Source organism: Equus asinus, chromosome 17 (assembly GCF_041296235.1).
Source record: "Equus asinus isolate D_3611 breed Donkey chromosome 17, EquAss-T2T_v2, whole genome shotgun sequence".
Classification (NCBI taxonomy): domain Eukaryota; kingdom Metazoa; phylum Chordata; class Mammalia; order Perissodactyla; family Equidae; genus Equus; species Equus asinus.
Window position 1 is genome coordinate 41,844,577 of NC_091806.1, and position 26,834 is coordinate 41,871,410.

The 26,834-nt window shown below is 43.6% G+C and overlaps 1 protein-coding gene across 2 annotated transcripts in view; it reads right to left on the bottom strand.

Annotated features, from left to right (window-relative positions):
- PLAAT3 (phospholipase A and acyltransferase 3) overlaps positions 1-10,570 on the bottom strand; it is a 41,856-nt gene extending 31,286 nt beyond the window's left edge. Inside the window, exons 1-2 of one of the 2 annotated variants that reach the window (XM_044750030.2) lie at positions 10,360-10,570; positions 9,785-9,850 (exon numbers count right to left, since the gene is read on the bottom strand). In XM_044750030.2, coding sequence (XP_044605965.1) covers positions 9,785-9,799 — 15 coding nt within the window. In that variant the 5' untranslated portion in view covers positions 9,800-9,850; positions 10,360-10,570. The other variant, XM_044750031.2, reaches the window with a different exon arrangement.
- Between the last annotated feature and the right edge of the window lie 16,264 nt (positions 10,571-26,834).

Below are 26,834 nucleotides of genomic sequence, written 5' to 3' on the forward strand. Positions count from 1 at the left end.
AAGGGTTAAGCATCTTTCCTTAGGCTAGAAACTGATTGCTGCGCTCACCTGTGACCGCCCAGCTTGAGACAATAGACTTGCCTCCTGCTACGCCCACCGAGATGGCAGACCCACTACCTGCTGTGTCCATCAAGTGCTGTGCCCACAGGGCAGTCTTGTGACTATTGTGGGAGGGATACTTCAATCATATGTGAAACACCCTCTTTGAGGGTATATAACCACCCTGTGTACCCCAACTTCTTTGGAGTGCTCTGTTCCTTTGTGGAAGGACTCTCCCGGGTTATAATCCTAAGATTTAAGTTCAGAATAAACTCACCCAAATTTTCATTTATAGATTGGTTATGGATTATTTTCGTCGACAGTTTTGATAATTTAAAAAATGTTAAAGCTCTTATTATTAAAAATTTCTATCATTGCGTGTTATGTTCATACTCCATTTTAAGGGAAACTGGTCACCTACAGTCTCAGCTGCCCATGCAGCCATGTTTTCTACCATGTGACCACACAGCCCAGCCCCAGTCAGCTGGACGAGAAGACGGTACAGGCCCCAGGCAGTTGGCAGCCTGTGACCCGCCGTGAGAAGTGGAACTAGGCCAATCGAATCCTCTCTGTCTCTCAAAAATAGGAACCAAGCAATGGAAAACAAAACAGGTTATTTGGCAGCAGGGACTAAAACTGAAAAGTCATGACGTAGAAGAGGCAAGAGAGACCCCAATGGACCATGGGCCAAGCAAACGGTGGGAGCAGAGAATGCCAACTCTGACCAAACAGAAGACTCCTGTTGATAATGGGAGAGAAGGAAGCAGGCGTGTCAAGATCTGCTGGCTGAGTCGCATCAGTGGTGGGGCACTAGCACTGAGATGCACACACTCCAGCTGCTGAGTAGCCTCGAGTCACCTTGATCCAGAACTGACTCCCCGCTCTAGGCCTTGAGAGGCCCTGTTATTATAGCTCCTGTTCTTAGATTTTCACGAGAATCCCCTTACCTCTCCATGTATGTCCTTAAACTAAATCTTCTTTACTTGAGCTAGCTTAAGTGGCCTGCTTTCTTATTTTATAACCAAAAGAGCCAGGCCAGAACATTCTATGCATTGAGAAAACACCACAAACAAGGTACTATGAACAACTGGAAGAAAATGACCCAAAAAATCAGTTAATGTCTTTCCTATATAAAGAGTTTTTATGAATCAATAAAACAGATTTAAACACCAAAATAGAAAAAAATGGACAAAGGGCATAATAAATAATTTTTAAAAGAGGAATACATATTACCATTAATACAAGAAAACATATTCTACCTCACTCGTAATCAAATAAATGAATATTAAAATCTGGTTTGGGTGAAAATTAAAATACTAGTATTAAATATAGAAAAAGATGCAGGTAAACAGGTGATCTCATTCTCACTGCTGATGGGAATAGAAAGCAGTACAACTTTTTTGAAGGGCTATTTGGCAATTTGTATCACTAACCTTAAAAATATTCATTCCTTTTGACCCAATTTCTATTTATAAACCAGATCTTAAGGAAATAATCTGAAATGCCCAGAAAGATGTCCATCACAAGGTCACAAATATCCTACAGAAAGAGATGAGTTAAATCTTGCCATATTTATATACTAGGATACTATACAGTTATGTTTTAAAAGTTTTGTTTTAAAAGAATACTTAATAACAAGAAATGTCCATAACATAATAGTTAATGAAAAAGCTTTATGAGAAACAGTATATGTTTTAAACCTCATTTAAAAAGGAAAATTTAAACACATAAAAGAAAAACTGTGGAAAATACACCACAACGTAAACAGTGTTTATGACTAAGTGGTAGAATTTTGGGTATTAATTTTCTTTTGAATTCTTTTCTAGTTTTCCAAAGTGTTTAAATAAACATACATCTGTATTAGATTCAGAAAGAGCTTGACTTGACAAACAGCAGTGTGTTCAATTTGGGGTAATCCACATAATTATTACTATGCAACAGAGTAAATACAAGGTTTACACTAATATCTTAGCATACACTCCCTCTGGGTGCCAGGACTAAGGGTGCTTATTGTGATGGTTTCATTTCCTTCTATTTTTCTGTATTTTCCGCTTTTCTGCAATGAACATTTTTAAGTTCATAGCATGCTTCCTAACATTTTATTATGAAAATTTTTCGAACCTACATTTTCAAACATTCAGAATTGAAAGTGTTTTTTTGCTGAGGAAGATTGGCCCTGAGCTAACATCCATGCCACTCTTCCTCTATTTTGTATGTGGGTTGCAGCGTGAGTGACGAATGGTGTGGGTCCGCACCCGGGATCCAAACTCCCAAACCTGGGCCGCCAAAGTAGAGCACATGGAACTTTAACCACTTGGCCACGGTGCCAGCCCCGGAACTGAAAGCATTTTTTAGTGAATATCTGTATACCATCACCTAGATTCTCCTAAGTTACTGTATTAGCTTTATCTCAAATATGTCCACCGATGCATTCTCACTGTGGAGTATCTTAAACTCTCCTTTTAAATTTAAGTGATCAGTGTTCTGAGAGGCAGAAGGGAAGCACTGAGGAGGTCCAGGACAATGACAACAGCAATAAAACGAGCGTGTGGTGTGCCCTAACTCTATGCTCGGGAACTCACTGGGTGCCTGCCACCAAGCCTGCGGCCTTTACCCCCAGCTGTGGTTCTCAGCCTTGAGCCTGCACACAGATGACAGGAGAGGGGGTTGCTGGCAGGCATGGAGAATCACTCTGCATTTTTAACAAGTACCCTCCCCCTACCCCCAGGGAAACGGTATATGTGACCGAGGTCACCTCTTCACCTTGGGGGTGCCCACCTCGGCCCAGGAGGGTCAAGGAACTCATTCATTTGCTCATTCACTCAACAGATGCTCACAGAGCGAGGCACCGCCCCGGGCTCCTGAGCTCCGGCTATGAACAAAGCGAAGATTCCTGCCTTGGTGAAGCTTTTGTTCAGTGTCAGGGAGAGAGACAGAAAATTTTTAATTTTTTTAAAGACCTTAGTAAACAAGTAAATCATCTAGAATATTAGAAGGGATACCAAATAAAAACAAAAAGAAAGAAAAGGTAGAGCCTGCCCTGATGGCCTAGTGGTTAGAGTTCGGTGCTCTCACCACTTCAGCAGCCCGGGTTCGTTTCCCGATCACGGAACCACATGACCCGTCTGTCAGTTGCCATACTGTGGCAGCAGCTCACATGGAAGAACCAGGACTGACAACCGGGATATACAACCATGGACTGGGGCTTTGGGAAGGGGAAAAAAAAGAGGAAGATTGGCAACAGATGTTAGCTCAGGGCAAATCTTTCCCTGCAAAAAAAAAAAGAAAAAGAAAGAAAAGGTAGAGCAGAATGGAGGGGGCTGGAGTGCAGTGGGATGGGGCAGGGGGTGCAATATTAAACAGGGCATCAGGGATGGCCAAAGCGGGCCCTGCAGATGTCTAGAACACCCAGGCAGAGGGAACAGCCTGAGCAAAGGCTCCAGGTAGGAGCGTTCAAGGGCAGCCCAGAGGCCAGCATGGCTGGAGTGGAGGGGGGAAGGCGGGGAGAGAGGGAGAACGGAGGATGGAGAGCGGAGATGATGGCTCATCTCCAAGATAAGATGGGGCAGTGGGAGATGAGAGGTGATGGATTCTGGGTTGCTTTGAAGGGAGAGCCAAGAGGATTGGCTGATGGAACGAGGTGGGGTGTGAAGGGAAGAGGAGTCAAGATGACCCCAAGGTTTCTAGCCAAAGCAACTAGGAGGCTGAACGGCAGGCTGCAGACAGAGCAGGTTGAGGGAGGACAGAGTGCCCCTGCTAGGACCTGCTGGGCTGAAACGTCCACCAGGTGGCCAAATGGAGAGGCTAAGGAGGCAGCTGAGTCCACGAGCCTGGAGGTCAGGAGAGTGGCCTGGGATGAGGGTCATTGGTGACCTTTACGAGAACAGCTCCCATTGAGAGTTGGAGGCAAAAGCCTGGCTGCAATGGGTGTGAGAGAGAACGGGAGGAGAGGAGCTGGAGACGAGCTGGGAAAGGCAGCCTCTGAGACTTTTGTTGAAGTCTTGAAAGATGAGGGGTACCTGTAGGAGGCAGAGACAGAATTCAAACCCAAATCCTACACTCTTAGCCCTCACACTCTCCTGCCATCAGAGACTGCGGCGGGAAGGGAGTGGCCCTAAAGGGGCTAGAGAGAGGTAAGCAGGGGTGCGGGGAACACCGGAGCAAGAGCATGGTTCAGGGGGGCATCTCAGGGTGCTCTTGGGCCAGAAGCAGGACCCCCGGCATGAGGCCCAGGCCTGACATTTTTTTAAAGCTTCCAGGTGATTCTACTGTGCAGCCCAGACTGAGAACACCAGGAGAGGGTGTTTGAAGGGGAGAGAGGGGGAAGACTAAGGCGTTAGGCTGAGCTGGACAGTCATACCTCATTTTGCAGGTGGGGAAACTGAGGCTAAGGGAGATGAGGTCACTTACCCAAGGTCAGCCTGAAAGTGGCAAAGTGTGAACTTGAACCCCAGCCTCTTCCCTCCGACGAAGGAGAAGGGAGACCGCCCCACCCCCCCCATCGGATTCCACCATCTCCCATGTCATCCCTGGGGACTAACCCACATCTCCGGCCGGAGACCCTGACCCAGTGCGAGACCCTCGGCTGTGGGCACTGGGCAGGACCAGAGCGGGAAGCGAGGGCACTTTGAGAATTTTCACCCCAAGGATTGAAACGAAACCAAAAGAATGTTTTTCTTTCATTCAAGGCCACCACGGCAGAATTCGAATCCACCCACACTCAGCCTCGGCATGGGTTTGCCAGTTGGTTTTTTTGACAAAATATTTCAGGCGTACAAAAAACGCAGAGGGTAGGCGAATGAGCATGGCCGCTCTGTGTTTAAATCGAGATGGATTTAGTTTCCAGAAACAGCAGACTGACTACCTTGGGGCTCCGGAGCCAGAAAGCCTGGGTTCAAATCCGGGCTCTGCTACTTCCTAGCTGGATAACCTTCAGAAGTTACCCGACTTCTCTCGGCCTCAGTTTCCTCAGCTGTAAAATGGGGATGACTATAGCACCCGATTCGTGGGGCTGTCCTGAGGATAAGAGAAGTTAATGCCCCAAAACCACTCAGCAAATACCACCTGGCACATGGGAAGCGTTCTGTCAACGGCAGTTTTTGCTGCCACTGTTCTCGGGGGTGTTTTTATGAGTTTTTTTTTGGAAAGGTCGCAGACAGCTCTGGGACCAGCTGGAGACACAGTGGAGGTTGTGAAACCCAGCGTGACAGCAAGTTCTCCTCTGAGGTCCCAAAATCACACACTGTGGTCAGTGTGGAAATCCCTAACGTCATCCCCTTCATTTCTGAGGCTCTGGGAAAAACATTTAGAAGCCTGTAAAAAGAAAGACTGAAGTCCTGGGTGGGTGCTGAGAAGGGGCTTCCCGGGAGAGAGCTGGGAGTTTCAGTGCCAAGGTTTTAGGAAGAAAAGAAAATATGTGAGGAACTGGGTGCCAATCCCATCTCTCTGAGGCAGCGTTTTCAGAAGCAGAGCCCAGCCCTCAAACTGGGCCCCTCTCTGCTCTATTGCTGTGTGACCTGCAGGAATCACTTAACCTCTCTGAGCTTCTCTGGTAAAACAGGGCCATTAAGGCCCATCTGGCAGGGTTTGTGTGAGGAATAAATGATATGGGGGCGAAGGCTGTAAAACCACTTAGGCCCATGAGAGGGTTGAGACCCCATGCCCCCAGCTGGGTGGGTGCAGGCAGCACTGGGAGGGTGAGGCCTGACTGCCCAGACTCCCCAGTCTCAGATGTGTCTCAGTCTCTCTTCCCCTGCCAGCCGCTGGGAGAGGGACGCGGCAGCCCCAGTGGGCACCAGCCCCAGCAGCCCAAAGGTCATGGGTGTCCTGGAAAAAGGAGGCAAAACTCATTCGCCCTCTCAGGTTCCTGACCTCCAGGCCCCAGTCCTGTTCCACGTGCCCAACTTCACCCGCTGTGAATCAGGACCGCCCCCTGATTCATCTGGGAACCATCACCAGCACCAGGCACGTCCTGGAGTTTTCACAAATCACCTGGAATCCTTACAGCAGCCCCATTTTACAGACCAGGAAATAGCTCAGAGATGGCAATTAACTTGGCCAAGGTCTCAGAGCACCCCGAGAACCGCTACCAGGATTCCACTGCAGGTCTCCCAATTGAATCCAAAGGCCAAGTTCTTTCCACTACACCAAGTAATTCACACGAAGGTACCGACGTCTGATAACGACCCCCGTGGCGAACACTGCCTCTGCATCACAGTGCTCGAGGCCTGGCAAACTCCTACTCATCCCTCAAGATGGGCTCAAAGTCTCCACCTCCTCAATGCCTCCCCTGAGGCCCGCAGAGGATTGCCACTGCCCCCATGGCCTGTTTATCAGATGACTATAATGGTTGAGCGGAGCCCAGGGGAAGGAGTGAGCACTTTCCACGCCCAGCCCACCAGCTAGACTGCACAGCCAGCCTGGCACATACAATGCTCTCAGTAGAGGCTTGTGGCCTCGTGGGACACACCACTTTCTCCTCAGGCCCCTCCTAGCCTGTGGCCTCTGCAGAGTGAGGATGACCCCCTGCAGGGCCTGAAGCCCCACTGCTGTTTGAGAAGGGTCTTCTTCCCCCTCACCCCTTTACAACTTCACTAGCTCCGCAGAGCCCTGTCAGAACATCAGGCAAACTTGGAGGGTCATAGAGAAGTCGCTAAGTCTCCAGTCAGAAATCAGAGCGGGCCCATCAATTTCCTCATAGTCTGGAGCCTCAGTTTCACTTTGGATTTCACATCCCCAGCGGCAGGTGTTCAACAAGCCACAGGTTTAAGGATGATTTAAGGACGCAGTGTGGGTGGAGGAGGGAAGGCAGAGGCTCCTGGCCCATGCATTCTCAGCAAATCTGGAAGACCGAGAGGAGAGAAACAGTCAGCGCCGGCACTGACCCGGGGCATCCCAAGGAGGTCTGCTGAGCGGCTTGAAGGATAACAAACATTCGTGAAGCCCTAGGAGCCAGCAGTGACACACCCAGAGCTAGGAGGTGGGAGCCGCAAACCCCGGATGCACGACAAAGAGAAGTGAGCTGTGCACAGAGAATTTTAAAACAACACGACAACACAACAAAAGTCAGTCTGCTGTTTATTACTGCACGTGCCAACAATTTTAAACAGTATCAGTGATAAAATACTACTCCCCCCCAAAGCTATTTTGTTCAAAGTTCTCATTGCTGCAATTACTGCTGAGATTTAATAACACAGATGTGAGTCTCAAATTAGCGCATTGTTATTTCTTGTTCTTTAAAAAGCTTTGATTTCTCCATGGAAGTTCAATCAGAGAACATCCAGTTATACGGTCAGCCCCCGACACACACAAGATTCACGTACGCGCATCTGTTCCCACAGTGAGTTCCAAATGGCTCAGAATGGTTGGAACTCACTTTCTGCACGGCTTGTGCCACCAATTCCTGTGGTTCTATGTTTTCCTGTTTTTAAACAGAGGACAAAGAGTCTGCTCTCTCTAAACCACCCGTAGACAACCTGCTTCTAGGAAACATAGGGGGGGTTTCTGAGCGCTCCCTCACTGTGATCTATTGAAAGGCAGCCTCAATACAAGGGTTTTTTTGTTTGTTTTGTTGTTGTTGTTTTTAAGATTTTATTTTTTTCTCTTTTCTCCCCAAAGCCCCCCAGTACATAGTTGTATATTCTTCGTTGTGGGTCCTTCTAGTTGTAGCATGCGGGACGCTGCCTCAGCATGGCTTGATGAGCAGTGCCATGTCCGCGCCCAGGATTCGAACCAACGAAACACTGGGCTGCCTGCAGCGGAGCGCGGGAACTTAACCACTCGGCCATGGGGTCGGCCCCTCAATACAAGGTTTTTAATTTAAAAAATGTTTTAAAAGAGTCTGCTCTCCCAGTGCCAGAAGAAACTGAAAAGAAGTGTTTGAAAGCCTGAATGATTTTCACCAAGAGCTCGAGTCCCATTCTAAAGCAGTGGTTTAAATGAATGTTAATGTTCACCATCATTCAACCATTTTCTCTGACTTTTGCAGAAGAAAATCTTGGGAGAATTTTGCCAAATAAGATAAAAACATATGAGACTTTTCTGGTGAAGATGTTTTAGTGAAAATGTTTCAATTGTGGAGATATTTAAAACCACTAGAATTGATTTTTAAAAAAAGACATAGGTAGTATTGCAATTTCTGGAATTTATTATGAAATGGGGTTTTTATGAATCTCTGATGAACTCATGCTAATGTTGAAGGCTTTCCCTATTTGGATATCTGTTGTTTCACATGAAGAGAAGCTTTCGAAATTAAAATTAATAAAAAAACGTTCTTTAATTAACCGTGAGCAAAGACTGACACACTGACTAGCTCCACTGAATAGTAAATATGACCACGCAAAGAAGGTCAATTTTGACAAAGTCATGGTCAGCTTTTCAGAAGTTAAAAAGTTCCAAAACAGAAACTGTAATGTTATTATTCATTACGGCAACCAACCTATATGTAAGAATAAGTTTTTTTCAAAATCCATTCATGCAATTAAAAACCATTAATCCACTACATTTTTCTATTTTTGTCTATATTTACCTTATTTTTCATTTTTTAGTTTTTCACTGGCATGATTGTCACACACAAAGCTCAATAAAAGAAAATTGTCACTGGGTTTCTTTTCTGAACATCATTACTATTCATTTCATGATTATGACTAAAAATAATGTCGTCAGATAAAGGAGAGGGGTGATTAAAAATGACCATGACCACTTCAGGGGCCAGCCCGGTGGCTCAGTGGTTAAGTGCACCTGCTCCGCTCCAGTGGCCTGGGGTTCGGCAGTTCAGATCCCGGGTGCAGACATGGCACCGCTTGGCAAGCCATGCTGTGGTAGGCGTCCCACATATAAAGCAGAGGAAGATGGGCACGGATGTTAGCTCAGGGCCAGTCTTCCTCAGCAAAAAGAGAAGGATTGGCAGCAGATGTTAGCTCAGGGCTAATCTTCCTCAAAAAAAATTAAAAAGACCATTCCAGGCATCAGATATGCCAGGTACACCCTCATGCCGGGAGTGGTGCGAAGGTCTTTACAGCTATTTAAATAATAATAATAGTGAATTACAGTTGAACACTTAATATGTGTTTAAAGTATCCTAAGTATCCAGTCATATGATCTTCACTCCGGGGAACAGAGGGGTTTTGAAACTGGATCAAAGTGCCACAGCTAAGTGCTCAGTGTGAACACAATCCCAGGGGGGTCTACTCTGCAGCCGGTCCTGCTGAGTTGAAAGGAAGCATTTGCTAAGCCCCTTTATGATTTCTGAACCACACCACAGGTTAGAAAAAGGAAAAGTGAGAGCTGGGAAATTGCTGGCAGGGCTGGTCATGAGGTGGGTCAGCTGAGACCAGAAAAGGCCCCGCTGGTCAGACCCAGGGAGGCCCAGGGCAACAGCTCCAGTCCCAGACACGCAGCCCCAGGGGCCAGTGCAGGTGTTGTGGACTGACTCAAGAAGGCAGCACAGCGCCTTTGTGGAACAATTCGTCCCTTCCTCCTCCCTCCCCAGGTAGGTCCTGAAGGCCCTTCCCGGGGGCCTGGTTTCAGCAGGGCGGCCTCCACACCCGCCCTCGCAAGTGCAGCCCTGAGACGAGCCCAACAGGCGCCCGCTGACCCACGTCCGACACCTGACGCCCAGCGGCCGTGGAGGTGTGACCCTACGGACTGAAGCATCCTCTGTCTGAAGTGGTAACTCAGGCCCAGGACGGCGAGTCCCCACTGAAACACGACCCCCACCCCCAGCCCACGCCCGCCACACACTTACGATGGGCGCGCGCATCTTCTTCCGTGCGGTGGACCCTCCGTTTCAGGCTGGAGTTCGCTTTATCAGCTGTGGAAATGCCCGAAGCAGGGCGAGCAGGGGATACACTACGTCGTTAACAGGAAACAGCGCACCGGAGACCCCAGGGGACGGGGGTTTCTGGCGGGGGTGACCGTGCACGGTGCGTCTCAGACTCAATTCAGAAACACTAACTACTCTCCTGGAGTGCCCCGCCCGCCGCGTCCCTGCCCTGCGCTCTGCAGTGATCGGATGAAACCCTAGAGGGGGCCGGGGAGGGTCACCCGATACCTGAGAGGCGGGCGGCGCAGCTGCGGGGAGCGCAATGAGAGTGGCCGGCCCGGGGCGCCGCGCCCCAAAAAGCCGGCCACCGCCGCCAGCGCCCGGCCCTCCCTCCCCGGCCCGCGGGGCCAGGCGGCCGCAGCTGCTCGCAGGCTGCTCCCTAACTTGTTTACTCCCGCCTCGCCCAACTTCTCCCTCTGCCACACAGCTCTCGGGCGGGGAGAGCGCCCCAAGCCTCTCACCCTCCCTTAAGTCCCGGAGAGAACCGCTCCACCCACCTCGCGGACTTGGAGGCAGCGCGGCGGCCACCGCAAAGGAAACGAGTTTAATGGCCGCAGAGGCTAGGCCAGCGTGAGGTCACCCGGCCCCTCCCCGTGTGGCTGGCTAATGAGAGCCTCGCAGAGCTCCCTTCCCCCCCGCCCCTCGCTGTCTCCCATCCAGACAGGCCGGGATGCCACCCGCTCCTCCCCCCGCCCCCCGCCTCCCACCCCGCCGCCCCCTCCTCTGCCCTCCTTTCCCCGGGGGCACCCACTGAACCCGGCTCCAGGACCACCTCCTCACCTCTCACCCGCCCACTGCGGGCCAGCCCAATATTTGAGAACGTGTTGTATTATACTGTTCTCTGTGTACACATCACACCGGAATGTAATCAATTTACCTATCTCCTCCACTCCCGTGGGCTTAGAGTTCAAACCTATATTAAATTTTAAAGCCATTGGAAGGCAGGAGTCTAGCGGAAAGAAAGTACTTTTAAGTATTGGGTCTTAAGCCATCAGACGTCCTCCAAACCTGGCACACAGTAAGCATTCCATCAATGAATGAATGAATGAATGAGTGAATGACCAGCCGCAGGCCCTGACTGGGGCTTTGACTCCACAAGAGTAGACCCAGCTCTATATTCCCGCCACTCCCAGCCAGCACCGGGCCTTGGAATCAGGATTCTTGGGCCAAATCCTGGCCCTGTCACTTGCCAGCTATGGGGTCCAGGGCACCCTTCCCTCTCTAAACCTCAGTTTGTTCATCTGTAAAATGGAATGATGATGGTATTGTACAACGTATAAGATAATATGTAAAAATACATTCCCCAGAGAGAGAGCAACAAATGAAATGATGCCTATTAAGGTGCGGAGCCTGATGTCTGGTTCGCGGTAAATTCTCAGGACACGTTGACTGTTCTTAACACGAGGAAAGGCCCGCGCTCATCAATAATCACACGTTATTCACCAGCTTCCTGATAAGGAGAGTCAGAGGCAAGAGAGAGAAATACCAGAGCTTTGCGTGCATTACCACCCACCCAACAAATTGTTGTGCATATTGACCAAGCAACTCTCTGTAAGGCGGTCCAAACCCAGGAAGGAGAGGTTTGGTTTGGAGGAAACCAGACTGACTTCCACTTCTCCTTACTCTTTACTTCTAGAATTGCCCAGTTGCCACTTCCTTTATTTATTTTTTGTTCTTGTTGCTGTGCTAGGAAAAACAAAAAGCATGCTGAGGGGCGGGGATATCAAAGAAACGATTTTTACCTTTCATACAGCGCTCACAATAGGAGCTCTGCAAGAAAGGCCCCGGGACTGAGAAGCTACCGAATAATGTCAGCACCATCACCAGCAAGACCGTCACTAAACCGCATTCCAATTCCATCACCCTGGGATGGGTGGACAGCCATGTCGGGGTCAAACCGGTATCTGCCTCCAAGGCCTCCAGTCTTTTTCTGCAGTTATGGAGGCCCGTTCTTCTTCTTGTGACAGGGGAGAAACATTAATTTTTAATTATTTGCAATCTCTCCATTCTCTGCTGTCTGAGGAGGAAGATGGCTCCTCCAGGAGAATCCATTGTTCTGCTGTCTCTGAGAAAGGAGTAACTGAGAAAGTGGGAGGAAATGGGACGAGGCTAAATGCTGTGCAGGTGAGGGGCCCTGTGGGGATTCTGAGGGGGTGGGGTGGGGTGGGAGGAGAAGGCCAGGGCAGGAGGCGAGGGGATAGCGGAGGGGAGAGAGAGGACAGGCAAACCACAGTTAAGGAGCAGAATCCACAGGAGCATTTCGTGATAACATGAGGGTTTCTGTTACTCAGCAGCAACTCTCAAGTCACAAGCAGTCCTGAGGGAAAAGGTCCTGAGGTTCCATCAGCCAACTGAAAACAGGGTTTTTACATGTGTCCCAACTACTCTGGCGAGGCTTTGTGATTATGCCAATTTTGACAGTTTGCTCTGACCAGAAAAATCAGGCTTTTATGAAGGAAAAGGAAGGTGAAGTATAACTTCCTCGTGAACCCCCTATCTCTGAAACTCCTCATGCCTTACTGAAACAGAGAACAAATCCCCATGGTGAGGCCCTGAAGAGTTGCTGATACTGGCCCTGATATGTGTCCCCTACACTAAACCCAGCACATATGGGGTTAAAACGAAGAGTACCCATCCCCCTTCCCTGCTTCTCTACATTCATGCGTAATTATCGTTTTCTTTAACCTTTGTATCCCTGAACTTTGCAAGGCAAATAGAAGTTACAAACTGTTAGAGCCCGGGTGGCCTCATGTTAACATTTTGGCTAGTTATGGGTCCTTTGAAGTTTTATTACAGGGAAACTGATATCGAGAGAATATCAAGAAGCTGAAGTTTCCCACACCCCACCCAACTCAGCTTCCTGGCACCACAATCCACCACCCGTTGTGGTGCAGACAACCAAGGACAGCTACACACAGATTCCCTTATCTCACCATCCTCCTGCCTACAAGCAGCTTCATTCCTTGCAACATTGCCTCTTATCTTTCGGGAGGTGAGAGGAATTTGACTACTAACTCTCATCTCTTGGCTGACATCACCTGAAATAAAAGCCCTTTCCTTGCCATAAGCCTGGCATTCCAGTTTTTATTTGGCCCCACTTGTGTGGCAGGTAAGGAACTTGTATTTGTGTCCAGTAACATTTTGGGGAGCCAGCCAGGAGGCTCTTGCCCTTGGCTCCTCAGCCTGGGCTGACTGGTATTTCCTGGGCAACAGTCCAGCAACTGCCTAGGTAATTTACCCTAGGGACTGTCCCCAGTACTTTCCATGTGACCCAGCACCACTGGGCCTAGGCACATTTTCTCATGCCAAGGAAACAGGCTCTAGATTCATTTGCTTGTTGTTGCTTCTGGTGAGTCAACGGACTCAGTGTGGAATAAGGTAAGTTGCCTTGGGATGCCCGTGAACTCCCTTCCCCCCGCACTGGGGTCTTTCCATTTATGGCAGGGCCATCTGGGGTCCCTTCCATTTGCAGAGGGGTCATCTGGCTGCCCATTCAGAGTGGGAACAGTTGTAGGACTTTCTACCCTAAATCTGGGAACCGGTTCACTGGTGTCTGGTTTTTCTCTTCTGGATCTGTGTGTCTGTCCACCTCTGTGTATCAGAATGGGGAGCATGCCATCTGTCCCCAAGCAGAGCCTGTTGGGGTTGATTCTGAGTAGATGGTCTAATTATAGTCATAAGCCAGTGTCTAAAAAGGGATGATTTTCTTTTGTAACATCACATGGCCACAGTAGTCTTTAGATTCTGGAAAGAAAATGGCCAAACAATGGATCCTTAAGTTGGAAAAATTTTTAGAGAGCTCTCATCATAAACAGCTGTCTTATTGGTACGTATGAAAAGACCAAATTAAAAGGAAAATACAAAGACTAGTCTTTAGAACTTAATCAAACTTGGGGTCTCAGCTTCTTCTCATGGTCTTACAGATGCTAATGAAAACATTAAGTTAACAAAAGAATAAAAGGAAGCTGACGAAAAATAAAGGGACTCTTTTCAACAAGGTGAATTTTTTTTTGCTTTTTCTCCCCAAATCCCACCATAGTTGTATATTTTAGTTGTGGGTCCTTCTAGTTGTGGCATGTGGGACGCCACCTCAGCATGGCCTAATGAGTGGTGCCATGTCCACACCCAGGATCCAAACCAGGGAAACCCTGGGCCACTGCAGAGTGCAAACTTAACCACTCGGCCATGGGGCCAGCCCCACAAGGTGAAAATTTTTAAAGGACAAATATTAAAGGGGAGAAAAACAAAGAGAAATCAAAAAGGGAAGAGTCACAGGACTCATCCCAACAGGATGGAAATCTTTAACTAGTTATTCAAAAGAAAAATGGGATGAATAGAAGAGACATGAATAAAGTTAAAACAAAGGTTTTAATAAAACACTGCCTAAGGCTGGACAGGCTAAAGGGACCCCCTATTGACCTCCCCCAACACTAAAGGATCTCAGACAAGCCTGTTCTGTTCACCCCAGGTTAAAAAAATTTAAAAAGCCATAAGGCAGAAATCACCCTGAGAAACCTGATCAACAATTGTTTGAGCCAACAATTAGGCTGCTAAGGTTGATAAGACTATAAAGATTAAAGTGTTTAAGCTAATATTATATAAAGAGGTCATGTCAACTTTGCCTGGATTTTTTTTTAGAAATAAGTGTTATGTCTGGGGGGGAATGCTTCCCCTACACGGTACTATAATACCAAAATTTATTAATGAAACCCTAATATAAGTTATAATTAGAGGTATAAGAGCTGATAAAATTAAGGTAAAGTTTTATAAAAATTGGTATATTTAAATGGGCTTTATAGAAAATGATTACATTTCTTTTTGCCTGATTGTATTGTGGGGATAAATCTGCCTTTCAGGCAATGTTAATTAAACATACTAAAGAGAAGACGATAAGCTTGCCTGAGCCCACACCATATGAAACAAAACTAGACACTAATATCAGGTGCTAAAACAATAAAGGCTCCCCCTCCGAGGTAAATTGGGGTTATGGTTAAATGTACGCTTAGAAAGAGGGCCTTTGTTCAATGCTTTGTGCAGACTTTTAAAGGTGTGATACATTGTCCTAAAGTTTTAAAACAATAACTATGGTGTCTTTGTGTACATTTGTGTCTATATATTTGTTATATATACATATGGTATTTTACCTCTGGATGGTATGACTAAAATTAAAAGCTCTATTTAATTGGCTCAAAGTAAGCACTTACATAAATTATTTCTAAATGTAATAAAAACTAACCCAAATGTCTTTCAAGTTAACATGATATGAAATAATCTTTAATAAATAAAAGTTTATTTAAGCTTGCTGGTTTGATTTAGAATAGGCATGTCCTCAGGATTATCAGCACTGGATAGAACTTGTCAGCAAGAATAATAACTTAGAATAATAGCTGATTTTGTTTGATGTCTCATGAGGTTTTTGTAGACAGCCTAAATATAATTGTTGAGGACAGGTAAACTGAATAGATACAAAAAAGATAAAAGCTCTTTGAGGAGCTTTTTAACAATAATTACATTTTATGACATATACGCTTGAAAAATAACTTCCAAAATAATTTTGGTAACTTAAAACTTTAGAGTTTTGCTAAATTAAGTAAATGATAAAGTTTGTTGAGTATCTAGGTCATTTCCACATAAAATATTAAAAATTGATTCCTAGGCATAGATTTGCCTGCCTTTGGTTTCTTATCTCAAAGAAACTGAAAGATGCTTGGGTTTGTTGATAAACGTGTTTTGTGCATGCTGAGGTATTTTCTATTGAAAAATATTTCATATTTAGAAATAAATATATAGAAATATTTCATATTTCTAAAAAGTCTGTATACATGTAAAGTAAAATGTATGTTTTCAGTAAAGGAGGTCTAAAAATAGAGATATTTTTGTTTGGTTAAAGAACAATGAATTTGTCCTAAAATACCAGGAGGGAAAAAAGAAGACATGGGACAAATTCTAAATGTGAAAAAGAAAGTTATAAGAGGTTTATGGAGGAAGAACCTTGAGGAAAGAGTTTTATACGTGGTCAAGTTGGCTAAGATTGAAGTAAATAAGTTTCAATATCAAAAGTAAGCTGGAACAAAATTCGAATTTGGCTTTCTCTCTCTTAAAAGGAAAATTTTCTTGAATTGTTTGGTTTGCTCCTGATAAAGAATATTATGAAAGTTCTTTTTTCCTTTGGCTGTTTTGACTCTGCCTTTGACTATTCCTGTTGTCACTTTGATTGAATGGATAACTAAGCATTGTTTCCTACCTGATCAAATGTTTTAAAATTTTTTGACATTTTTGACAAAATTCTCCCAAAATTAGTCTTCTTTTAACTTAAAAAGAAAACTTTGAGAATTTCCAATCAGCCCTGCAACTTCTCAAAAATTTGGTCTCTCTTTCTATAAAGAGGAAAATATTAAACTAACTTATTTGGTATGTTAAATTACATGGGAAATATTATCAAATAAATGAGAATAAGCCTTCCTAGGTCATATTGTGGGTAAATGTTATTGATATAAGTGTTTTAAAAATTATATAACATTCAGGAGTGATGTCAGCATCGTGGCAGAGTGAGCTCTCCCAGTAAACTCTCCCCCCAAAGTTACAAAGAAAAGGACACACATAATTCCAACAGAGGACATCCACACAACACAAAACATGTCTGAGAGACCCACACAGCCACATGTGGGAAGGTGGAGGTCCTGAGGACTCCCCTCCTCATGCTAAGGAAGTGAATCAAGGTAAGAGGACACTTCTCTTCCTCACAGAAGGACAGTGACCCTGGGATTAAGTGCAGCCACAGGGAGGAAAGCAGGGAGGGAGTGGTGGCCCTCTGAGAGAACACCATAGATCCCTAAAGTCCCTCACAGCTTGGGGAAAAGCCCCACACAGAGGGGACTTGCTATCGCAGGGGTGTCTGCATCAAGCCAACACCCCAGGAGACCAGACAGCGAGGGCAGAGCAAGAAGCCCCTGAGATCACACAGGAGGAGGAAGAGCCCCTTCCCACTGCCCACTGACCCCACCACCACAGCCCAGCAACTTGGAGCTCTCCCCTCAGATCATAGCGGGCTCAGGATACACAGCTCTTGACCCCCATCTAGTAGCAAAAGGTGCAACTGACAATCAAATAATACCAAAATGCAGAAGCACAAATCTATGCCATATAGCAGTATGAAAAAAATATTAAATCTACAGACCAGAAGGAAAATGACAAGTACCCAGAAATCAATCCTGAAGACACATAAATCTATAACCTAAATGACAGAGAATTCAAAATAGCTACCATTAAAATCTCAACGAGTTAAAAGAGAATACAGATAGACAATTCAACAAGTTCAGGAGCCGCTTCACAAAAGAGATTGAAACTAGAAGGAAGAAACAAGCAGAAATATTGGAGATGAAAAACACAGTGGATGAGTTTAAGCACAATATAGATTATCTGCATGGTAGAGCAGATATCATCAACGAACAAATCAGCATAACTGAGGACAGAAACATAAAAATGCTTCAGATGGAGGAGGAGAAAGAACTAAAACTAAAAAGAAATCAAGAAAGTCTGAGAATTATCCGACTCAACTAGGAAAGGCAACATAAGGATTATAGGTTTTCCAGAGGGAGATGAGTAGGAGAATGGAGCAGAAAGCTTGTTCAAAGAAATAATACTGGAGAACTTCCCAAACCAGGGGAAGGAGATGGAAATTTACATGAAGGAGGCTACCAGATCTCCTAACTTTGTCAATGCAAACAGACCTACTACAAGACACATAGTAGTGAAGCTGGCAAAGTAAATAACAAAGAAAAAATACTAAGGGCAGCAGGGTAGAAGAAAGTAACTTACAGAGGAACCCCTATCAGGCTTTTAGCAGATTTCTCAGCAGAAACCTTACAGACTAGGAGAGAGTGGAATGATATGCTCAAATCTTTGAAAGAAAAAAACTGTCAACAGGAATACTCTATCCAGTGAAAATATCCTTCAAATATGAGGAAGAAATAAAAACTTTCCCAGATGAACAAAAGCTAAGGGAGTTCATGGCCACAAGACAACCCTTACAAGAAATCCTCAAGAAGGCCCTCGTACCTGAAAAAAAAAAAGGGGGGGGGGGGTTACAAAGCCCTGAATAAGGAAATAAATAGGTAGACAAAATCAGAATATTGGAGCTACCAAGCAGAATAGGTTAGCAAATACTCATGTACAACATTAGAGATGAAAGGAAGGAAAATACCAAAAATAGAGATAACCTTGTCATGTCATTTTAATCACAAAATCACAACACAAGATGGAATAAGATGTAACAGAAACAACTTAGGAGGGGAAGGGAAAAGGGACTGAATCAGCTTAGTCTAAGGAAATAAGAAGTCATCAGAAAATGGACTATCTCATCTGTGAGATTTTGCATACAAACCTTATGGTATCCACTAAACAAAAAAGTAGGTCAGAGTCACGAATAATAAATCAGGAGAAAGCTAAGAAATCCAGCATAAAAAACTACCTAACTGAATTGGTAGTCCAAAATATATAGGACAAGAAACAAAGTAAATGCAGGAGAATCAGAAAATGAACAATAAAATGGCAGCATTAAGCCCTCATATATCAATAATCACTCTAAATGTAAATGGGTTGAACTCTCCAATAAAAAGACACAGAGTGACAAGACAGATTAAAGAACAAGATCCAACAATATGCTGCCTCCAGGAAACACGTCCCAGCTCCAATGACAAACACAGGCTCAGAGTGAAAGGATGGAGATGATACTCCAAGCTAACTGCATACAAAAAAAAAAAAAAAAAAGCAGTTCTTGCCATACTTATATCAGACAAAGTAGACTTCAAGATAAGACAGATAAAGAGAGACAAAGAGTAGCAGTATATAATTATCAAAGGTACTCTCCACCAAGAAGACAACACTTATAAATATCTATGCACCCAAGACAGGAGCACCAAAGTATATAAAGCAACTATTAACAAACCTGAAAGGAGATATTAACAGCACAATAATAGTAAGGGACCGCAACACTCCACTCACATCAATGGATAGATCATCCAGACAAAAAGTTAACAAAGAAAAAGTGGAACTAAATGAAAAGCTAGACCAGATGGACTTAATAGATATATAAACACTCCATCCAATAAACAGCAGAATACACATTCTTCTCTAGTGCACACAGAACATTCTCAAGGATAGACCATATGTTGGCAAACAAGGCAGGCATCAATAAATTTCAGAAGAGTGAAATGATAACAAGCATCTTTTCCAACCACAATGCTATGAAACTAGAAATTAACTACAAGAGAAAAGCTGAGAAAGGGACAGAGATGTGGAGACTAAACAATATGCTACTGAACAAACAATAGATCATTGAAGAAATTGAAGGAGAAATAAAAAAATGTCTGGAGACAAATGAAAATGAAAACATTGCATACCAAATCATATGAGAGGCAGCAAAAGTGGCCCTAAGAGGGAAATTCATCACAATACAGGCCCACCTTAACAAACAAGAAAAATCCCAAATAAGATATCTCAAACTACACCTAACTGAATTAGAAAAAGAAAAACAAAGCCCAAACTCAGCAGAAGGAGGGAAATAAGAAAAATCAGAGCAGAAATAAATGCAACTGAAACAAAAAAGGTCGTAGAAAGGATCAAAGAAACAAAGAGTTGGTTCTTTGAGAAGGGAAAATTGACAAATCCTTAGGCAGACTTAGAAAGAAAAAGAGAAAGAAAGGTCAGGTAAATAAAATTAGAAATGAAAGAGGAGAAATTACAACAAATACCACAGAAATACAAATGATTATAAGAGAATACTATGAAAAGCTATATGTCAACAAATTGGACAATCTAGAAGAAATGGATAAATTCTTAGACTCTTACAACCTCCCAAAGCTGAATCAAGAAGAAATAGGAAATCTGAATAGATGAATCACAAGTAAAGGCATTGAAACAGTAATCACAAACATCCCAAACAACAAAAGTCCAGGGCCAGACGACTTCCCTGGTGAATTCCACCAAACATTCAAAGACTTAGTATGTATACTTCTCGAACTACTCCAAAGAATTAGGGAAGACAGAATACTTCCTAACACATTCTATGAGGCCAACATCACCCTGATACCAAAGCCCAACAAGGACAACACAAAAAAGGAAAACTACAGGCCAATATCGCTGATGAACATAGATGCAACAAAATACTGGCAACCCAAATACAGCAATACATCAAAAAGATCATACACCATGATCAAGTGGGATTTATGCCAGGGACATAGGGATGGTTCAACATCCACAAAGCAATCAATGTGATACACCACATTAATAAAATGAGGAATAAAAACCACATGATCATCTCAATAGACACGGAGAAAGCGTTTGACAAGATCCAATAGCCTTTTATGATAAAAACTCTTAACAAAATGGGGATAGAAGGAAATTACTTCAACATAATAAAGGTCATATATGACAAACCCACAGCCAACATCATATTCAACAGGGACAAACTGAAAGCCATCCTTCTGAGAACAGGAACAAGACAAGGGTGCCCACTCTCACTACCCTTATTCAACATTGTACTGGAGGTTTTGGCCTGAGAAATTAATTAGGCAACAAAAAGGAATAAAAGGGATCCAAATAGGAAACTAAGAAGTGAAACTCTCACTGTTTGCAGACGACATTATCTTATATAGAGAGAAGCCTAAAGAATCCATTGGTAAACTATTAGAAATAATCAACAACTACAATAAAGTTGCAGGGTACAAAACCAACTTATAAAAATCATTGCATTTCTATACTCCAATAACGAACTAACAGAAGAACTCAAGAATACAATCCCATTTACAACTGCAACAAAATGAATAAAATATCTAGGCATAAATTTAACCAAGGAGGTGAAAGACCTATACAATGAAAATTATAAGACATTGTTGAAATAAACCAATGATGACATAAAGAAATGGAAAGATATTCTATGCACATGGATCAGAAAAATAAACATACTTAAAATGTCCATACTACCCAAGGCAACCTACAGATTCAATGGAATCTCAATCAGAATCCCAGTGACTTTCTTCCCAAAAACAGAACAAAGAATCCTAAAATTCATATGGGGCAACAAAAGACCCTGAACAACTCAAGCAATCCTAAGGAAAAAGAACAAAGCTGGAGGCATCACAATCCCTGACTTCAAAGTATACTACAAAGCTATAGTAATCAAAACAGCATGGTACCAGTACAGAAATAGGCACATAGATCAATGGAACAGAATTGAAAGCCCAGAAATACAACCACACATCTACGGACTGCTAATCTTCAACAAATGGGCTAAGAACATACAATGGAGAAAAGATAGTCTCTTCAATAAATGGTGTTGGGAAAACTGGGCAGCCACATACAAAAGAATGAAAGTAGACCACTATCTTACACCATACACAAAAATTAACTCAAAATGGATCAAAGACTTGAAGGTAAGACCTGAAACCATAAAACTTCTGGAAGAAAATACAGGTAGTACACTCTTTGACATCTATCTTAAAAGGATCTTATTGAATACCATGTCTTCTCTGACAAGGGAAATAAAAGGAAAAATAAAAAGTGGGACTTAGACTAAGGAACTTCTACAAGGCACAGGAAACCATGATCAAAACAAAAAGACAGCCCACCAACTGAGAGAAAATAATTGCAAATCACATATCCAACAAGGGGTTGGTTAATCTCCATTATATATAAAGAATTCACACAACTGAACAATAAAAAACAAACAACTCAATCAAAAAATGGGCAGAGGATATGAACAGACATTTCTCCAAAGAAGATATACAGATGGCCAATAGGCACATGAAAAGGTGCTCAACATCACTAATCATCAGAGAAATGCAAATCAAAACTACCCTAAGATACCACCTTATCCCCGTTAAAATGGCTATAATCACTAAGACAAAAAAACAACAAATGTTGAAAAGGTTGTGGAGAAAAGGGAACCCTCATACACTGCTGGTGGGAATGCAAACTGGTGCAACCATTATGGAAAACAGTATGGAGATTTCTCAAAAATTAAAAATAGAAATACTATAGGATCCAGCTATGCCACTACTGGGTGTCTATCCAAAGAACTTGAAATCAACAATTCAAAGTGACTTATGCACCCATATGTTCATTGCAGCATTATTCACAATAGCCAAGATGTGAAAGCAACCTAAGTGCCCATCGACTGATGATTGGATAAACAAGATGTGGTATATATATATACAATGGAATACTACTCAGCCATAAAAAAAATGACAAAATCGTCCCATTCACAACAACATGGAAGGACCTGGAGGATATCATGTTAAGTGAAATAAGCCAGAGAAAGACGAACACCAGATGACTTCACTCATATGTGCAAGATGAAAAAACACACGGACAAAGAGAACAGATCACTGGTTGCCAGGGGAAGGGGGCTGACGGTTGGGCACAGGGGGTGAAGGGGAGGACCTATATGGTGATGGGCAAGTAATAACATACAACTGAAATTCCACAATGTTGTAAACTATCATGAACTCAATAAAAATATACATATAACATTCCTAAAATTCTGATCTGTCCTGATTGTCAGCCATAATTCTGGTTATTATCTTAAAGTGTTGTATGTCACAGAAATAGCCAAGTTTCTTCAATTGTCATTTTTAAATCTTTTATCATTTACAGACAGCTGTTTTACTCTGATGTTTTTACAAATATGTTTCATCTTCAGAGAGATTCATGGAAAGGACTCCAACACTTGCTCTAGAATACAGGTTTCTGATAAACTTTCAGATTATGAAATTGAGCTGGGTGAGAAATTACAGAACTATAACTGAAAAACTGATGGCCTTATGAAACTGCCAACAAAAGATCAAGAGTTGGTTACATGAAACTAAATGAACTGATAAGGATGATTATAACTTTTATGACTTTTCATTTGAAATATTGCATATTTTTTAATGTTTTGTTTTTTCAGATTTAAGGAAAACTTTTTTCTCTTAAGCTAACTATGACATAATAATTTGGTAAATTATACTGTTGTAAACAAAATTAAAACATTTGTCTTTTTCTCCCTACCTGATCCCTCCAGAATCTGGAAACTCTTAGTGAATAACCATTATTTTCATGGCAATATGGTTGCTTGTGTAAGGTCAATAAGAATATGTTCTCCTGGGGCCAGCCCGGTGGCACAGCAGTAAGGTTCGCATGTTCCGCTTCGGTGATCTGGGGTTCGCTGGTTCAGATCCCAGGTGCGAACATGGCACTGCTAAGCAAGCCATGCTGTGACAGGCATCCCACATATAAAGTAGAGGAAGATGGGCACGGATGTTAGCTCAGGACCAGTCTTCCTCAGCAAAAAGAGCAGGATTGGCAACAGATGTTAGCTCAGGGCTAATCTTCCTCAAAAAAAACAAAAAAAAAAGAATATGTTCTCCTTATATCAGGACACAATTGAAAACACCAGTTTTACTACCAAAGCTTTGACTGGAATGTCATATTTGAGGAAAATATATATAGACTCAGATATGACCAGACAGTTTTTGAGGAATGAAGCCACTTGGAAATATTGGCCTGACTCCTTGCTTACAGGGTTCCCAGCAACCTTACCAGGTAAGCAAAGAAGGCCAGTTTTCTGGCAGGTATAAGGAACCAAAATATTATAAGGAACCTCAAAAAAAGAGTAATTCACTCAAATCTGTAGGTATTACAGGTAGAGTCTGGTAAGTCTTTGGTCTGGCTTTTCTGGCCTAAAGAGGCCTTTAAAGTTCAATCTGAGATTCCTCATCAAAAGTTCCAGGAAAGCAGATTTAAAAGAGTCTATATTATCAATTACTATTCTTGCTGTACTTATGTAAATAATTGGGCCAAGTTTATTGAAACTAGACTAGTTTTACAAACCAATGAGTCTTAATTTGGCTATCTTTGGTAAAAATGAGGGTGATTTTAGAGAGAAAAATTATGTTTCAATAAGAACTATAACACACACTTGTGGATGTTGGACCTTGGTCCTGTCAATTGTCTTTGAAGTTTTGTTTCCTACCTGTAAACTGGACTAGATCCTGAATTCTTCTAATCTCATGAAATATTGGGTACAAATCTCCAAACTAACGTTTTCCTTTTTTTTCCATCATTTTCATTTGAAATCATTGAGAACTATACTTGCCCTTTTTCCTGAAGCCCTGCAAGTTGAAGCTAGACATCTTGATATAAACTTAAGAGTGATACCTGTTGCTGTGTAAGCCACTCAGAAAAATACCTGAGCACCCAATAACATCAGAAACATTTCATACTGCAAAAGATGCTTGGACCCTAACTTCTAGAAATCTTCTTGATTGGCTGTCCCCTGGGTTCAGGAACTGGTTTACAATTTGCTCCATTAACCTTGTTTTTTCTTTTTGTTTACCTAGAAATACTTCTTATTAAATACCTGGTCACTTGCTTACACAATATAGGCCTAACTTTGGGAGTCCACCTCCATCACTGCCTTACTAAGAGACTGGTTCAATGAGATGGTTCAAGCTATGCCCCTTATCAGCAGGTATCCTCAGAGGTACCAGGTCCAGATTGCTTTTCAGAACTATTTTCTTGGATTCCCCAAGGGATTGTCTATTTTTCAGGGACTGTTAAAATTTGGGCTGTCTATACTTCTTATCCTTCTGGTCAGATACTTAATGTGCCTTTGGATGTTGTTCCAAACTGTTAAACAAGGTACAAAAGTTCTAATAAAAATGTCAACCTAAAGGGAGGAAGAAGAAAAGCAGTCTCATTCTTCAAACACAGACCTATGCCTCAATTCAACAGCAATCAGCAGAATTCAGAACTAGCTAGATTGGTTATTGCCCCAAATCCCTCAAGATTGAGCAATGAACATAAAATAGGGGGGACTTATACCAGCCCTGATATGGATCCCCTACATTAAACCCAGCATACATGGTACTCATTCCCTTTCCCTGCTTCTCTAAGTTATATTCTTATGTAAATATTGGTTTTTTAAAATCTTTGTATCCCTGAATTTTACAAGGCAAACAGAAGTTACAAATTCTTAGAGCCCAGGTGGCCTCATGCTAACATTTTGGCTAGTTACCGGTCCTTTGAAGTTTTATTACAAGGAAACTCATATCCAGAAAATATCTAGAAGCTGACACTTCCCACACCCCAACTCCTTGGCTTCCTGGCACCAGAATACTCCACCCATCACAGAAGCAGACAACCAAGGACATCCACCTGCAGATTCTCTTATCTTGCCATCCCTCTTCCCGCAAGCAGCCTTACAAGGCCAAATGCAGGCTGGTGGGAAAGTGCCAACCAGCAAGGCCACAGGCTCCCCGTCCCTACAAGCAACCACATTCCTCGCAACCTTTAAAACCCCTTGCCTCCCATCTTTGGGGAGACCAAACGAATTTAAAGGCTGACTCTTGTCTTCCAGCTGATGTCACCTGAAATAAAAACTCTATCCTTGCCATAAGCCTCAAGTTCCAGTTTTTACTTGGCCCCTCTTATGCAGTGGATAACGAACCTGTATTTGCATCTGGTAACATTCCAAGTAAACGTGCAACATAACCACCTCCACTGCCCTTTAAAAGAACATTCCTGACACGTTTCAGGCTCTCTCATTGCACTACGTTAAATTACCAGTTTGAGTAACCAGTCACTGTAGTGGACGTTTGTTTTTGTCTGTTCGGCACTTTCATTTGGTGACACTATGGTTCTGGTGGGGCTGCAATCATAGTGCCCCACTGCCCTGACTAGAGACTTGTGACCTAGATCTAACTGGTTATCAGCCTAGCCCCCAGCCTACAGTGACTGACCCTAGAAGGAGCATCTGACTCCAGCTAGACCAATTAGAAGCTTTCTCTAGGATGGAGATATATATATATACACACACACATTTTTTAATAGGCAGTGGATTAAAACAAAAAAACACCTCTTTCCTCTCGGGACATTAAAGTCAGATGATGTAAGCCTGGAACCATTTGTGCCTGCCCTCCCCTGCAGCTCAGAGGAAATCCATCTACAAGAGCAGATAAGCAGCCAGTATGTACTTGAGATAATAGCCCTGTTGACATTTGAGTTCTTCCAGTGCCTGATGTCAGTTTTACTCCTAGACATTTAGTCACAGTTCTTTTTTTTCTTTTGATTAAGCTAATTAGAGTTCCACTCATCTTTGGCAAACTGATATATGGTAATTAAAGGCAGGAATGTTGGGGCCAGCCGGGTGGCACAGCAGTTGAGTGCTCACGTTCCGCTTTGGCGGCCTGGGGTCTGCCGGTTCGGATAACAGGTGCGGACATGGCACCACTCATCAAGCCATGCTGTGGCAGGCGTCCCACATACAAAGTAGAGGAAGATGGGCATGGATGTTAGCTCAGGGCTGGTCTTCCTCAGCAAAAAGAGGATTGGCAGCAGATGTTAGCTCAGGGCTAATCTTCCTCAAAACAAATAAATAAATAAATAATGGCAAGAATGTCAATGTACCAAAGACAAGCCAGTTTGCCTGACTCCTCCATACTTCCCTTGTCTCCGGCTTATGCTGACAGGGCATCAACCCTCCAGCGGCAGCCCTCAGGTTTTCACCATAACCCTCACATCACAGCAGCTTCTAGGTTTGCCCTTGCCCTACTAAGCTGTGATGAACTCAAGTGCAAAGCCTAGCACGGCACCTGCCATGTGATCACCAGGCTACTGACCTCACCCAGTATTTCAAACTAGGAAGAAATCTTTTTATCGTAGGGCTCAACAGGGCATGTCTCGTGATTAGTCAGTGCTGGAGAAGTTCAATGCAGCCTCCCCACTGCCTCCAAGGTCACCAAGTGAAAGAGAAAGCTCCCAACAGAGCTCCACCTCACCCCACCCCAAAGAGGAACCATTTAACCAGTTGGCGCTATATGGGGCAACCAAACGAAAGTGCTACGAATCCAAGGGGTCCTCACAAACCCAAGTTACTGTAAACACAATTGGTGTCTGACGTGAAGCAGCGGCGCCGGCCGCACAGCCCCTGCCG